The sequence below is a fragment of the Lactuca saligna genome, chromosome 2, assembly GCF_052625555.1.
Source record: "Lactuca saligna cultivar CGN05327 chromosome 2, ASM5262555v1, whole genome shotgun sequence".
NCBI lineage: Eukaryota > Viridiplantae > Streptophyta > Magnoliopsida > Asterales > Asteraceae > Lactuca > Lactuca saligna.
This window is the reverse complement of record NC_136418.1, coordinates 108,692,599-108,709,240: the sequence shown is the minus strand read 5'-3', so window position 1 is coordinate 108,709,240 and position 16,642 is coordinate 108,692,599. Positions and strand designations below refer to the sequence as shown.

Here is a 16,642-nt window from a genome sequence, read left to right as displayed (position 1 = left end):
GTGTTCTGGTGCTCAAATGACCATGAATTCTATAATGAGTAACTATTTTTTTATGGTCTTCCAACGTGAATGGTAGGTAGATGGCTTCCTTGTGTTTTGATGTTTGGATGGCAGCGACTTTCAAGTATGTTTCTTTTGCAGTTGTTCCTTCCTCCTAGCACAAATAGTATTACACCTTTTCATTAAGCTCTTGCCGCATGGTTGGGACTCTTCCCAATAACTTCCAGGACAACGACCCTGAAGTAGACCATGGGTGAGTGCTTCTGTAACCATGTGAACATTTTTTCCTGGTACATCAAGCGTTGCTTTGTTGAAGTGTTTGAAATTATCTTTGACAGGCTCTCCTTCGACCTGCTTACATTCTATAATCTCTCAGATTCTTCCCGATATTTCCCCAACTAGGTGAAGTTCGTTAGGAAGAGTTCTTAAAGCTTTGTGAAGTTTCAAATACTATTTGGTGCCAGACTTTTGAAACCATACCCTCACATTGCGATCTAGAATGGTTGGGATATGTGTGTACCAGAACCTCTTGTCCGACTCATACACATCAATATGGCTTTCCTCCTAGGTTGTGTCGTCATAGACTTGAGATGTGGCAGTTTCATTGTGTTAGGGATACCATAATTGTGTAATTATTTGATCAACGGGTAGGTGTGGGTTTCTCGTATAAATGTCAGTGTGTTTGTCTAGAATAAAGGGCAATAAGGTGGTTGTGTGTCTAGAATAAAGGGAAATAAGGTTGTTGTGTGAACAGTGTTCCGAAGGGATAAGTATTTATTAATATTTGACATCTTACAACACTCCCATTGAAAATGCTATTTGAAAAACATAATGATGACATGCTATCTATCATTATCATATGGATTCAGTTTCTTTTAAAATTGTAAGCTCTTCAAACCTCTAAAAGACATAAAACATAAACACGAATTGACAATACTCACAAGGAACAAATTCAAAGTCTTCCCATAAGTGATTTACTAAGAATATCATCAGATACTGAAACAAACCAAAACCAAGTTTTGAGAAAAATCCACAGTTAAAAAACTCAAACATAAATAAATAACTACAAAATTTAATTCCCTGCTTTTAAAAAAGCACAGATCTCGAATCTCTAAATGGAACTTGAATCAGTCAGATGTCGTTTTCTTGGATTTTTGAATATTTTTCTTCCTTGTCTTGAGAGTATCCACACTTGCCTTTTTCCTTTCTTGCGAAATCTGAACACAAATAAACACAAATTAAATAAACAAAACATATTATGTATATGCTTCTTGTTAATATAAATATAATAATAATAAATAACTGAAAAAGCAAACTAACCTTCATGGCTTCATAAAGTCTCCTCTTTTTACGTGACATGGCAACCTTTGACATGTTGTCATTATCATCAGCAAACTGCTTCAGATTTCCATCATCTTCTATTTCTTCTTCTTCATCATCAACATTCTTCTCCTTCTTCTTCTTCTTCTTGCTCTCTTTAGGTGTAGTGGGTGTGCTTGTGTCTGTCTTCCCTTCCAGTTCCGCTTTTAGTTCCTCATGATACTGCGCTTGAAAAACCTCCATCTGCAATCCCAAAAGGGCAAAATCGTCATTTTACACATGGTCGTACACCAACAATCTGTTTCTTTTTCACTTAATGAGCTTATATTGGATTAGCCACACTAAAACAAGTTTTTGGAATGCAAGGGTATAATGGTCATTTGTCAATCAAGAAAAAAAAATATAAATTTTTTTTAACATTATCCATTCGGTCATTGGCATGTGAGGGATAAAAGTGGAAAGGATGACCAAAGTACAAGGACCAAAAATGTAAATTAAAAACCTTTCGTTTTCTTTCAGCAGCTTCTTTGGCTTTAGCACGATCAATGATGCCTTCAGCAAGGAGATTTTGGGCATTATCGAGATCATCTTGTTCGCCACCTGGCATTGGGAGGATCTCTTTTCTAGCAGCAGCTTGAAGCCTTTTAATGGTCTCTGCATACTCAGGTACATACCCTTCTGCTTCATTGTCAACAAATGGCGACAAATGTGGTGGAAGAACCCTGATTTTGACACAATGTTAAAAATACATAATTCAAATGAGAAAATCTTACATTTTTGGTCCCTGGGTATTTTGACTTATCTCAATTTGGGTCCCAAAAAAGTTTTCTATTAACATTCTTGGTCTTTGTTCTTGTTCCAAGTAAAATCACTATATTTTTAGCATCAAAGTTGCAGAAATCAGCTATACTCAGGGACCAAAAATGTTACAAGAACCTGAAATTTTGGGACCAATTTGCAAAAATCAGCTATATTCAAGGACCAAGAATGCCTGTTTTAATTTGAACAAGGAACAAAAACGTTTCAAGAACCTCAAATAAGGACTAAATCTGAAAAAAAAAAATAATAAAAAATAAAAAAAAATCAGACAATACTCTAGGACCAAAGGTGGAAATTTTTGTGAAAAGGGACTACAAATGTTTACAAGAACCTCAAGAAAGGACCAAAATTGTAATAGAAAACATTTTGGGACCTTATTTGTGAAAATCAGCTATACTTCGGGGACCAAAAATAGTCGTTTTACTTTTAACAAGTAACAAAAACAATACAAGAACCTCAAATAAGGACTAGAATTGTTAAATACACACTTTTTGGGACCAAAAATGTAAAACAACACTTTTTGGGACCAAAATTGCAAAAATCAGCCATACTCTTGGACCATAATTGCAAAAAACATTACAAGAACCTCAAACAAGGTCTAAAATCGTGATAAAAAAAAATTTTGGAACAAAAATGCAAAAAGCAGCATTACTTAGGGACCACAAATGTAATTTACTCTATTAAGAATTAATTTTAAAAAGTGGGTGTTTACTAAAACTTACTTCCCAACCATATACTCTTCAGTTGGTAGTATAACACGTGCATTTATGCAATCAAAAACCCATTGTGGCTGTATATAATCTCTTGAAATAAACCTGTGACTCTGAGTTGGCCTATCAACAATCTACAAAAAAATAATAATAATTAATAAGAAACATATAAAAGAATTTCTTATACTATAATAACAAATAAAATACCTGATAATTAATGCTCTGGTTAGATTCCTCAAATGGAGCTCCATCTCCCTCCCATGACACCACCCCACCAAATGCAGTAATCACAAAAAGCAATGATTCTCTTGGAACCTGTAAAAAAAATAAACAAAAACACTCACTTTAACAAGATGAAAGAAATAATAAATTATAAAAAAAGAAATATATTCGACTTTATTTACCTCACGACTCAAGAAGAATGTTATGTCTTTGAAAAGGGTTTTACATGCAGTTGTTTCTTCATCATCTTCATTTTCATCAGCAGTGTTTTCAACAAGATGCATTAATGCACCAGGTTCATTAGCAGGAAGTTGGTCTTGAAGTTGAGCCAATCTAAGTTCAGATTCTTCATGATTTCCTCCATCTTTTTTGTCTTTAGCATCAACATACCTTGTCAAAGCATATAAATCTGCAAAAAGTATCAAGATTTATGTAATTTAATACATCATGTTCATTGATAATTTATCATATGGTAGAAAAATCATACCTGCAGCTAAAGCTTTCAATCGAGGATCAAGAATAGGTGGATATTTCAAATTAATCGAATTGTAAAGTCTGAGATTAACAAATCCAAGAAGAGTCTGCATGTTGAATCATGTTATATGTAAGTAAAGAGTTGAAACAAAAGATAAACAAATGGAAAATATTCATAAGGTAGAAGCTTGATGATTATCATAAACCTCATAGAATTCCAAGAATGTAAGCATGATCTTGTAATCAACATCTTGAGGCATTACTTGTTGTAGTGCATGAGGAGTCAACCATGTGATTTTTTGCCCTTCAACCTCAGCCTGAAAGGGGTAGATTGGTAAATTTACAATCTACATAACATCAAATTTATATATGTGATGATTTATGTACCTGGTAATATATGCCTTTCACAGATATGAAAGCCTTTCGCAACTTATGTGTGCGAGAGACATATGCTTGCCACTCAAGACTCAACCTAAAGAAACATATAAACCATTAAGATATAAAATCGGATAAAAACAAAGGTCGATTTCAAATTTCAAAATATGGGAAGACAATCACACATACCCTCTACAGTTATGGATTCTTTCTGCTTGAATGTTTTCCCTTTCTATAGCAGGTAATGCAGCAAAAAGATGCACCATGGTGAGGCCATCATCTAAATCTCTTAATGCATCAATGAACTTTGGATACCTGAAGTCAAATTTGTAAAAAGTAAGGACATAATAAGGAAATGCAACAAAAAATGGTATATAAGTTTGGATATAGTCATTCTAACCTCTCTCTGATAAGCATATCAAGTGTGTAAGAAGGTTTGCGTGTCAAGAGGCGTTCAGCAAGATCTTTGTTCTTCTTAGACATTGCTTTCTTTACCTTTTTCTCATATGCTCTCATCTCACGAAACTTGTCAAGAAGTGGCTCATGTTTAAGAAATAAAATATCTTTCATGTGATAATAGGTATGGTGGTTTCCCTTCACCTTCTTCTTCGGGTCCCGAGGAAAAACACCTTTGAAGATACATAATCTCCTATTGAATCAAAAACAACCAAAACATTTAGATTATTAGTAACATAATTGAAAATACATAGCATGTTATGGCTGAATACTCAAACATATAGATATCAAATACAACAGAAAAGAGTAACTATTCAAATCCACTCTATTAGATGTTTTTCTTTTTATGTCAATAAGACCCTTCATGGTACTAAATGACATCAAATTAGGGTTCTGGACTTCTTATCACTTCAAACTAGGGTTCTGGACTTATCTCAAATTCTCCCCTTTAATGCTTATTGAAGATAAATCAATACGTTTCACAACGAAAACTTCTTTCAAATTCTTCGTTTTACATCCTCATTCAAAACACTCGATATGAATATACATTTAACTACACGAGCATCGATTGTAAATCCAAACATTGAGCTTTTGTGCTTCTTATCTCAGCTCATAAACATACGCCAAGCTTCAAAGCAAATTAATACCTGAACACGGAAAGACTGACTTGCAGGTACTTAACGGCCTGAGACCTGGTGATGTATCTGGCGGCGTTCCCTTCCTTCTTCTTCCCCTGCAAAACACAAGTAAAAACGCAACATAAAAAACAGTATTCTTCCGTTTAAGGAATTACTTGTATGTTTCGTTTGAAACTTACTGGAGGCCTGTAATGTTTAGGCATGGCTACTAGCAGTCACGAATCTGCTTCTAGGAAAGACGGTGAGGTGCTCCGGTGAACGGTGCCTTTCTCTCTGAAGAGTGAAAGGGAGGCTGTGGGTGGCCGAAGTTCGGCGAGGAAGAAAGGGAGGCCGTATGTTCTTCGGTCAGTTAAACTATATATCTTAGGGTTTTCATTTTTTAAAATAATATTATATTATATTATATATTGGTAAAATTGGTGGGTGATCGATATTTACCTCCTTTAACTTTAAGAAATGATATTTTCTACCCTTGTCTTTTTATAACTTTCAGAAATAACAATTTTTATTTTTACTTTTGTAAAATATCATTTTTAGTCCTTTAACTTCAAACTTTTTAAAATGTCAATTACACCTTCATTTAACCCTAGTATATGTCATTTTCAGTATAAATTCGAGTTTATATATGTTTTGATATAATTTTTTTTGATGTTTTCGTGCTTGTTTTTATATTCATTACCTACGTATGAGTCGAGTCACATATAGTGGGTGTTTGGGATAGCTTTTAAAAAAAGCTTTTTAGCTTTTATAAATGCTAATAAGTTAAAAAAAAAGTGTTTATTTATTTAAAAAGCGCTTTTTAAAACAGCTTTTTGAATGAGACAAAGTAAAGCTCTCCAAAAGCTGGAAAATCCTATTTCTTTAACCATTTTACTCCTGAAAAAAACAGCTTTCCGCATCCAAACACTTTTTAAAACCAACTTTTCCTAAAAGCTATAAGCTAATAAGCATTTTTCTTAAAAATCACTTTTGTCGTAAAAAAGCTAATCCAAACATACCCATAATATATTTTTTATTCTTTAAATTTTAGTTCGTTAACTTAAAAAATCTTACTTAGTTATTTTTATGTACGTATCGGTATTAATTACAGTTCCTTTTTTTACGTTTTCGTGATTATTTTTATGTACGTTTACTACGTATGAATTTAGTCTCATATAATACGTTTTAATTTGACGGTATATATTGGAGTTAGTCAGTGGTACCGACCTTATATACTACATTAATCTACCAACAAATGTAACGGTAGCTAACTTTTATCAATATAATCGTTAAAATCCAACTTAGAAAACGTTTACTATGTTGTTGCAACGGTGACATCCCCATTTAAAGGCAATCATTCCATCATTCCACCACTCTTATGATATCTTCCGATAGGTGTCATTCACTATCATAAGCATTTTCATTTCCTCTATTTACTCAATTCTCTATGAGTCCTTATCATGACATTCTATTCTCCAAAGCAGACGTTTGGTGTATCGAGACGAGAATATAGATAGAGGAAGAATTAGACACTTATTCCTCCTTATTACTCCAAAAAGTTACATGTCAGTTCTAATATCGTAACTAAACGTTTAGAAACCTGAGCACATAAAATTTCAAGATCTTGTCAGCAACAGACCATAGATCCGATCAAACGATAGCATAAAGCATCATAAATCATTTAACACATAAAAGCATTTTAGGCATCTTCCTTAATTAAGCTAGTGCTTGTGTCTATTCAGGTGTAGTTACTAAAATATATTAGACACACTCCTCACGATCATCGCTTAGCATTCTAAGTTTAAGTTTAGAAATAAATCTATATTCCTAGTTCGCTTAAACTAATGCTCTGATACCAACTGTGACATCCCCATTTTCACGGCCTAGAAAAGACCAATTATTGTTTATGCTTTATAAAAAATCAGAGTATCTCTTGTAATAAAAACGTTGCGGAATTTGTTCCTAGAAAAACATGATAATTTCATTATCAAAGCATTTCCGAAGAAATGTATTTTTATTCATTTTAAAACATTTGGGATGTCATCGTCAATACAGAAACATAAGCATGAACAGAACTTACATTCATTTACACTAGTGATCTATATCTCCTTAATCTCTTAGTGTAATGTAACTTCACATCATCACCTGTGATACAAGTAAACTGAGTGGGTCAGGTTGGGAAACCTGGTGAGTACATAGGGTTTTCAACCCACAATAATATAATTATTATGTTCAATCGTCAAACAATTAACCCAATTACCCATCCTCATTATCTTCTTTATTCGTAAGTACCTTCCCTAAGGATTTATCCTAAGGGTTGTCTCCTACATCATATTTACCTCTAATCTCCTTACATCGCATTTCCTTATATGTTTGTTCCTAAGGACTCTCCCTAAGGATCATCACCTACATCACATAGACAATATTGATTCAGGGATTACTCCCTCAATACGTGCCCAACAAGGGTTAGGGTATCATCGCATGAATATGTAGTCATAACATCGTCTGAACTCGTAATTCGTAGTATGGGGTTAGAGTATCATTGCATGAATACGTAGTTACAACATTGCATGAACTCGTAATTCATCACCTACAACTTCAGGTGCTAGGGGGTTTACCTAGACTTTAGGGGGCTTAAGGGGGGCTAGAGAGAGGTTCTAGAGAGAGAAAGAAGTGTTTGGAAGGTGTGAGAAATGGAGAAACCCGACACTTCTATTTATAGGGTGAAATCCTGACGGACTCGCCAAGTCGTTTCACTGACTTGCCGAGTCAGTGCCACGTGTCATCGTCTGATGGCTTTCCTTGAAGAGAAAGCAATGGCTGTGATCGCGCCACGTCACTCAATATCGCGTATCAGCCTTCAAACTTAGAAAAATCATAACTCTCGCATACGAGCTCCGTTTTCGACGTTCTTTTTTTCAACGCGTAGGTAAAATCAAGATCTACAACTTTCATTTAGACTCTGTTAGCTAGTTCTCGACCGATCTTAAATTTAACAGCAGGAGGCATTTAGACTGTTAAATGACCGCGAAGAATTCGTAACTCCTACATACGGACTCTGTTTTCGTCTATCTTTTTACCGCTGAGTTCCTATTAATGAGATATTCAACTCTCATTTAGGTCGCGTAAGCCAAAAACCGCTCGAACTAAAATTCGAGTTTCGGGTCGTGCACTGCTAAGTCGAATATTAGAAAAATCATAACTTCCTCATACGAAATCAGATTTGGGTGTTCTTTTTTGTATGTTATCGGTTTAACATATTCTACGACTTTCGTTTATATCACTAAGGCTAAATCTCGCTTTATCGTAAATTCACTATTTACGCTTCCCGGTGACGTGTCGGTTCCGTCGCGAAACTTCGACGGATCATAACTCCTTCGTTATAACTCGGATTTCGACGCTCTTTATATGTACGAAAACCTTGTGACATATTCTACAACTTGGTTAAGATTATTTATTCTAAATAGTCTTTTGTCGAAAATTCGTTTTTGACCCCTATTACCTCTAAATTGACTAGTCTGGATCTACGGGCGTTACACAACGCACATGAAGAAAATTCTAGTGTGTAATTATTATTTAATTTAGACTAAATTATAGAACTGATCCCTATGGTTTGGTCGAATTTGAAGTTTCAGTTCTATTTTTCATAAAACTGATACAATATATTATTGTGGTTTTCAAACCTTAGAGTGTTTGTTTTTGATCCATGTAAAACTTTTATATAATTGAATTTTGCTTTTTTATTATATAAGAAATTGTTTAGTATAATAGGATTGAATTTTGACCCACCACCCCACCCCAACCCTATCGTCTCCACCTTATCCTTCACAAACAGCCCACCATTTCTAGATCATCGGTCGCCAACTTCATCTATGATAACCAAAACTTTAGTCCCCCTCTGCTCCTCATGCAACAGGGTTGTAGAAGAACAAACATCAAAACATGTAGCAAATCGTCTATTAAAAGCCTTAACCAACAACAACCATAGGGTGTATGTACATTTGTAGATCAACTTATAGATGTTCATGTTAAGACAATGTTCAAGCAAAGACACCTCCATGGTTATCCACACGAGCAACCAAAGACACCAAGTATATAAGCTTTTATGTTTTTTCTCTCACAAGGGTTTCCACCAAATCATTTATTTGGTTGCTTTTTATTTTCACCTGCTTCAACCCTAGCTAGTTTATTACTACAACAAATGTTTAGTAAGGTATTTGATAAAACCTATTTTTCCTCGTGTAAAACCGACCTCTTTTACATGTTTTGCTTAAAAATTGTGATTTTCTCATATAAATTTGATCTTATTTTGTTTCAACATGATAGAGTGATAATCTTTTACTACTTTATTGTTGATGTTTCTTTTTTTCGTGTAAAATGTTTTCTGTTATTTTTTCTCAATCCAACTTTTATCATGTACAACAAATAAGAACAAGTGAACCCATAACAAAATGGTGAAGAAAGTTCGATCAGGTGCATTCAGATATGGATGTTTTACATGATCCTAATAACACAACCATAACCTTACTATAGTTACTATTACATCCAACTAATACAACAAATCATATAAATGAAAAGATTAAACCTACAAAAAAAAAAAAATGAAGGGCATATTCAACTATGCACATACCCACGTCTATTCTTTAGTGGTGTTTGTTGTATGTTCTTCAGACTTAGCATTTATTGGACACATAGATGCATATTTACAAAAGCTGCATTTCCATCTTTCATCTTCAAGAACATAATTAGCTTCTCTTTCACCTTTCCAGAATTCAATACTTGACTTAATTTGACCCGTGACCCAATCAGAATCATATAAATATTGGTTTTCGCCTATCAAAGATTGATCTTTTTGGTACTCGTATCTATCCCCATTGTTTAAAAAAAACAATTTTATCAATATAACTCGGAAGAATATGCAAATTAGATCTTTAAAATTTATTTTTTATAAAAAAAAAATGCTACCAACTTACCTTAACAAAAGCTCATTGTGAGCTTTGGGTAGCTTGGAACATATATATTGGTATTGTGTTAGTACGTCATGAAGTGTCTGCAACCACATCAAAGTTAATAAAACGACCGATCGAAGCACGTTTAATCATAAAGAGAAAAAGACGAAAGTGCCCTTAATAGGTAGCACAATTGGTTCCGAGGTGATACATTTGCTAAAAAAATGTCAAAGGTTTGAGTCTAAGCAGCTAACCCTAAACCCTAAACCCTGACAGCTGACAACTAACCCTAAACCTTAACACCTAAACCTTGACGATAACCCTAAACCCTATGTTTTGACTGGATTTCAAGGTGACTTTTAAGACTTCTGTGTTTATGGTTTAGGGTTTATGTCGGTCACCTCAAGGGTTGTTGTGCATATGATTTACTTCTCACATGATGCAGCTGGTTAGACAGTGTGGACCAACTTAGGGGTTGCTAAAAGATAACTTTTTTTTTGTATAAAAAAAGAAGAGAAAAAGAACAAAATTACCTGAGCCTCGACACCTGCTTGAATAGCACTTTCTTGGATTTCTTTGGATAAAACGTAATTGGGATTTAAGGAAAATAATTTTAAAAATTGTGAAGTAGGAAAAGGATTAGCAACTAAATTATCCCAAAGGTACTTATAGCACATTAATTGAAGCCTTCCGTTTCTTTGTTGGGGTTCAGATGGAAGATTGTTTTGTGAACGCGTTTTTGTTTCCACCAATGTTGGAACATGTCTATTTTCAATTATTGTTGTCTCACGAATTTCGTCAATAACTCCGACCACACATACACCTTCCACAAACCCTAATCTGTTTGAAGCAAACATAATGCGATAAATGAAGTGCCAGATGTTTGTCTAGAATAGAAGTAACAAAACAAATATAAAGATTAAAGAGTTAATCAAGCTTACATTGGCAACTCGCGTGTTAATCCTTCAAGAAATAATTGATTAGTACCATGTATGAAATTAATGAATTTCAAAGCCCATCGTTCTTCAGATGATCTTATAAGCACTTCTACTGTTGTTATAACCTGTTAACATATCACTCAAAATGATAATATGAAGAGAATAATAATAATAATAACAAATGCAAATGGAAATTAATCATTTTTGAATGCTTAAGGTACCTCTGCTTCAAGTACTGCATGACGAGCACTTCCTGCTTTCATGGCTTTACTAGCTTTCGGCTTTCCACGAAGAAGAAAGAACTCCTGCTGTTTTTCACACCATTCCTAAAGCAAAAAAGCAACAGAAATTTTTTGGATTCATGTCAAAAATCACTGGAATTGATAAAAAAGACACCGAAGATGGTGAAATTCACATAAAATCTACAAATTTAGGTACAATATCACACACAGATACATAGAGAATGCAAAAAGAAACACATATTCATGTCTAATGACAGATTCTGGTTTTAATAAGCATGAAACAAAACCTAGGATGACTGATTTTGAAAGAACCAAATACCCATCAGCAAGCAACTTCATCAATCAGTTTTGAATAACTAATTTTCTAGAAAGCAGGGAACTTGAGTGAAAACCTAATTGATAGAAAGATTAATGAAAGAACCCATTACCGTAGACGTGATATCAGTAACGAACAACCCTGTTTTCCTTCTGAAACGATACAACAACGATTCAGTGAACTTTTTCTTCTTTTGGGTTCTCCCGATTCCAATTCCATCTTCGATATCGCCCACGCAGCTGCGTTTCGAAAGCAGGGTAATTGACGTTACAGACGGAGGATTACGGTGGACGTGGAGGGAAGTGGGAGAGGAGCGGGATGCGAAAGAGAAAGAGAAAGCGGCTTCGATTAGTGACATTTCTTCGTCGCTGACGATCTCTGTCGGGATCTGAGGCGATGGGGATGATGAGATTTGGGGGGTTTCGATGGGAATGGGGGGAGTCGGCGGACCGATGACTTCGGGAGCAGATTCAAATCCTACTTCGGTGGCCATTCTCGGAAAATGATCGTTAGAAATGGCGACCTACGCGGCAGTAAAAAGAAGCAAGAAACATGTTTTTCTTGCGACTTCCTGTGGAAGCTTTGAGCCTTTGAGTTATATTTTGGGAAATCCTTTTTTTTAAGACTTTAATTACTTTTTTTAATGTATTATTAGCCCTTAACGCATTGTTTTTGTTTAACACACATAATTATTACCACGTAAAATTGTTTTTTTTTTTTTTTTTTGTGAAATGCACCTACAATAACATCTTCGTATCCGGCCAACATGATTTTTACGGATTGCCCTTCCCATCTTATATATATATATATATATATATATATATATATATATATATATATATATATATATATATATATATATATATATATTTTTCAAATGTTTCTAGCAATGTGTGCATGTATGCATCAATAAGAATTCAAGAAAAATTTAAATCATTAATTAAATAAATAAGGGTAGTATAGTAAACTGGTAAATCAAATTAGGAAACTAATAATTATTCTTGATTCACATCCATTATTTAAAACGGCAATAATTATTCAACGCAAACCCTAAATTACATTTACCAATCCTCATGCAAAAGAACACAACTGATTATTCTTCACATTCATAGGTTGCAGCTTGTTGTCTTTGAAGCATGCACAACCAATCTTCTATCCTTCTCTGTATGTGATCCTTTTCAAACATCTAAAAATTGTTATTCAAGCTTGTGATTTGTTGATTTTATTGTTGTTGTTTGTAGAGGGAGATTTAGAAAAAGAAGCAAAGATAAGTCGAGAAGAAGGTACCGGAGCAAAGGGGGAAAAGAAGAAGTCAGTGACTTTTATGATTGATTGTGGGAAGCCTGTCAAGGATAGGATCATGGTGATAGCCTCACTCAAGAAGTTTCTTCAAAAGAGAATCAAAGTCGGTGGTAAAGTTGGTAATCTTGGTGATTCAGTTACGATTTCTCGTGAGAATAACAAGATATATGTCACATCAGACAACAACTTCTCCAAAAGGTACTCAACATTCCTTAAACTGTTCAGTTAATTTTCTCCACTTTCATGATATTTTCCTTTAAATGACTCGGGAGGCAACAAAGCAAGACATCAAGACTTGTAATGGTTGTTTTTAATTTAATTGACTTGGTTTTTTAGATTTTTGGGTTGTAAACAAGATTTGGTTTCATTTGATAGGATTCCGTGGCTTATTCAAGTGCAAGACAATTGAGGAGTACAATATTGTTGCTTCTGTAAGCATCAACCCTTTTTGCCATTTCCCCCTTTCTGTAAATTTGATTGTCTATTACATGATTGTTTTTTGTATTTGATTAATTTAGATGAATTTGATTTGTATGTTAGTGTGTTTGGTTGTACTTTATCTTATTGCATGTAAGGTGTTTGTGAAAATGTCTAAAAGAGAACTTGGTATAATATATACAAATTGTTTGATCGGTGGTTTTGGATGTGCGTTATCTCATGATTGATTTTGTATATGATTGATTTTAGGTGAATTTGATTAGTGTGTTAGTGTGTTCGGTTGTACTTTATCTTACTACATGATATGTGTATTCTAGCAGAATGTATTCTGCTATTTGTATTTCACTTGATAAGATTTGATGTGTATATACATGCTTGTATGTGTTTAATATATAGGTCTTTGATGGATATAACCAAAGAACAAAACATATACAATATAATGAGAAAACAAAATATTATTTTAGAATGAGGTCAGTAACACTCATCAATTTAATGTTTATTATTCCGGCAAAATTAGATTTTAATCTCCTTATTTGTCAATATAGGAAAAGTAAAAAAAAAATTGTGATGTATTTTTTGTCACATAGAAATAATATGATTTAAGTGTATTCTGTGACGTATTTTATCAGAATTTATTTGTATAAATACATTCTGTCATAATGTCTTTAAGAATGTTTGTTGACAAGTAACATGCTTTTAACCATTCTTCGGGGTTTTTTTTTTTTTTTTTTTTTTTTTTTTTTTTTTTTTTGTATTTGTGATGGGATTGGCTGGAATAACGGGTTGAAGATATGATAGGAATAACTTGAATAATGAATAAAAGATTGATCACACTCACAATTTAAGAATGTTGTTATTTTTTAAGAATTTTATTCATTTTTGTTGATATTCTGTTAGAGTATGTATAATTATACTAAAATGTATAAGACGATTAGTCTGTTAGCATATATAAGAATTTGAATGTAAGTTTGAATATATAAAAATATATTAGAATATTGTTATTCTTTAATCGGGGATTCAAGAATTATGTTATTCTTCAATGATATTCTAATAGAATAAAATTCTGAAAGAACATCATTCTAACAAAAAAAAAACATTCTGACGGAATAAAATCGGTTATGCTTACAGATTACATTAGAATTAAAATTGAATTAATATAAAAATTCCGGATTTTAAAAATTAGGAGAATTAATTATCTCTAAACATATGAAAATTTCATTTTTTAAATATAGTTAATAGTCTAAAATACCCTTATGCTGAAATTTGTGTGATTATATGGTACATGTTAACCCATTGTAATATCATAAACTCTCGGATCATGACCATTGATTATATTACATCCGATGGTCTACATCTATGCATTCTGGCACACAATAGATGTAAGAAACAAAATAACTTAGCCATATATATATATATATATATATATATATATATATATATATATATATATATATATATCATACCTAATAAATAAATATAGTTTGCAACATGCTATCTTCTCATTTAATTTGCCACATGTCACTTTCTTATAATTTTGAACTAATTATTTTCCACTTATCATTTTTTTTATATGTTTTTCAATTTTAATAAAATGACAACTAATAATACTAATTATATTTAATACTATATAAATGAATGGATTCAATTTATAGTTTTTTTCCTAATTTTTTTCTACACACTCCCTTAGTATTGGAAACCAAATCACATGTGAATAATACTAATACTAATTCAAAATTTGAATATCCAAATCCATGTAGTGGACTAAAAAATCTTTCAGATTATCAGTTACCTCTCTGTTTCTGCTACAATCTTGTCTACAACTTAAAAGTGTTAGCCCATATGACGTTGTGATCATGGTTATGTATGGTCCCTTTTTTATGATTCCAAAATTGCAAATCTTAGCCTATCATCCAAAACAACAGAGAGGCATACGAGGTTCTAGATTGTCACAAAACACATGTGCACACTCACTTGATGATTTTTAGATTTGAAAATTTTCGGTTCTAATTTATCTCTTGATACATAACAATAATTAGAGTAGAAGGCTTTAAAAGCTTTTGTTTCTTGATTTCTTACAAATATTTCATTGTTTTGACAGTTATACATATACGCTATAATGAATTTTTTTAAAAAGAGGGTTGTTTATGTTTTCCTTTACTTGGCTGTTTTGATTTTGGTGGTTGTACATTTGATCTTTGAAGTGCTATCAAAGTGTTTCATATGGGAGAGTTACATATATACGTAGTTTATTGTGGATTATCTTTTTACATTAAAATAAATATTTTTCATATATAAATTTGGTGGTTCATATAAGTCCACGCATAATAGCCTATTTGGGAGGTAGAGTTTTCCATTTAGGGAGTTACAAAGGAGATTCTGACATTAATATTTTTTCATATGTAAATTTGATGATTTCGTAATTTAATTTTGTTTAATTTTACATATCAAAACATCGTTCTTTAAAAGTACGTTACATCCATGAATATGATATTTTAGCATTTCCATGTCATGTGAGTTTTGTTTTACATCATTGTATACACACAACCATAAATAAACAGGCATGCACAACACTTTGTGTATATGTGTATGTGTGGTGTCCAATTGCTTAAATAAATAAGTATGGTTTTAATATTTCTTTTATAAGGTTAGTGTAGATTGAATTATATATGTATTCATCTTTTCGTTTGCATTTTTTTGAAAGTTTACTTTAATAAAATATTTAATGTTTACATACTGATATTCAACATAATTATTTAAATACATCAATATTATTTTTATTGGTATAGATTGATGTAATCATCTGTTTATCATTTCGTTTGTATTTATTTCAAAATTTTACATTAAAAAATGTTTAATAATTAAACATTTGATGTTTAACTATTTTTAATCAACCTGTGTAGTACACGTGTCTCACATCTAGTATATATAAGATTTCACTTGAACCATCAAAATATGGACTTATGTGTTTTATCTTGAATGGGTTCTTAATCTAGATGCACATCTCGAACTCATAGTTTAGTCTCTCTATTTCATGTGTTTTTTTTCGTGAATGGGTTATAAACCTAGATCTACATCTTGAACACAAACCTGGAACTCGATTTTTGGATCCTCCTAAACTTCCTCGAATTAGCTGAACAACCAAAACTTGTGGACGACATGATATGTGTTTGAAGAACTTTACATGAACATACTAAACTTGGATATGTTGTCACACACCCAAATTGAAACGTAGCAAACGTTCGGGGGTAGAGGACGTCATGTGTAGGTCCTGCATTGTTGCCGCCACATCCATAGCAGGTGTGGCTAGGTCCTGCATTGTTGCCGCCAGTGTTGGTGTTGGTGTTGTTGTTATTTCCCTGTTGTTGGTTATGAGGAGGGTAGGTCCTGCAATACTTTGTCGTGTGTCCCTTCTGATTGCATCTGGTGCATTGCATCTCTCTGCATTCTCCATTGTGATGGAGACC

General features: G+C 33.0%; 2 protein-coding genes across 2 annotated transcripts; both read right to left on the bottom strand.

Moving 5' to 3' along the window:
- Positions 1 to 934: 934 nt before the first annotated feature.
- Positions 935 to 5,381, bottom strand: LOC145031342 (pescadillo homolog). Its single transcript, XM_078979882.1, has 13 exons — positions 5,194 to 5,381; positions 5,024 to 5,109; positions 4,321 to 4,569; positions 4,110 to 4,235; positions 3,933 to 4,017; positions 3,752 to 3,862; positions 3,559 to 3,652; positions 3,254 to 3,480; positions 3,057 to 3,164; positions 2,862 to 2,983; positions 1,823 to 2,042; positions 1,321 to 1,563; positions 935 to 1,217 (listed from the first exon to the last, which is right to left on the bottom strand). Exons 1-13 carry the CDS (start codon positions 5,215 to 5,217, stop codon positions 1,128 to 1,130), a joined length of 1,785 nt encoding a protein of 594 aa, XP_078836008.1. The 5' UTR covers positions 5,218 to 5,381; the 3' UTR covers positions 935 to 1,127.
- A 4,067-nt stretch (positions 5,382 to 9,448) lies between these two features.
- On the bottom strand, positions 9,449 to 12,018 carry LOC145031341 (exonuclease V, chloroplastic-like). Its single transcript, XM_078979881.1, has 6 exons — positions 11,551 to 12,018; positions 11,102 to 11,206; positions 10,884 to 11,005; positions 10,476 to 10,782; positions 9,967 to 10,043; positions 9,449 to 9,858 (listed from the first exon to the last, which is right to left on the bottom strand). Exons 1-6 carry the CDS (start codon positions 11,929 to 11,931, stop codon positions 9,630 to 9,632), a joined length of 1,221 nt encoding a protein of 406 aa, XP_078836007.1. The 5' UTR covers positions 11,932 to 12,018; the 3' UTR covers positions 9,449 to 9,629.
- Positions 12,019 to 16,642: the final 4,624 nt, after the last annotated feature.

What these genes read in the sequence shown, in the direction of transcription:
- LOC145031342 (XM_078979882.1), bottom strand. Translation starts at nt 5,217, where the DNA reads ATGCCTAAACATTACAGGCCTCCA. An exon ending in CTAAACATTACAGGCCTCCA is followed by an intron (nt 5,110 to 5,193) that starts GTAAGTTTCAAA and finishes TGTGTTTTGCAG; the next exon opens with GGGAAGAAGAAGGAAGGGAA. An exon ending in GAAGAGTATATGGTTGGGAA is followed by an intron (nt 2,043 to 2,861) that starts GTAAGTTTTAGT and finishes TGTCAAAATCAG; the next exon opens with GGTTCTTCCACCACATTTGT.
- LOC145031341 (XM_078979881.1), bottom strand. Translation starts at nt 11,931, where the DNA reads ATGGCCACCGAAGTAGGATTTGAATCTGCTCCCGAAGTCATCGGTCCG. An exon ending in TTAACACGCGAGTTGCCAAT is followed by an intron (nt 10,783 to 10,883) that starts GTAAGCTTGATT and finishes TGCTTCAAACAG; the next exon opens with ATTAGGGTTTGTGGAAGGTG. An exon ending in AAGCAGGTGTCGAGGCTCAG is followed by an intron (nt 10,044 to 10,475) that starts GTAATTTTGTTC and finishes ATGTGGTTGCAG; the next exon opens with ACACTTCATGACGTACTAAC.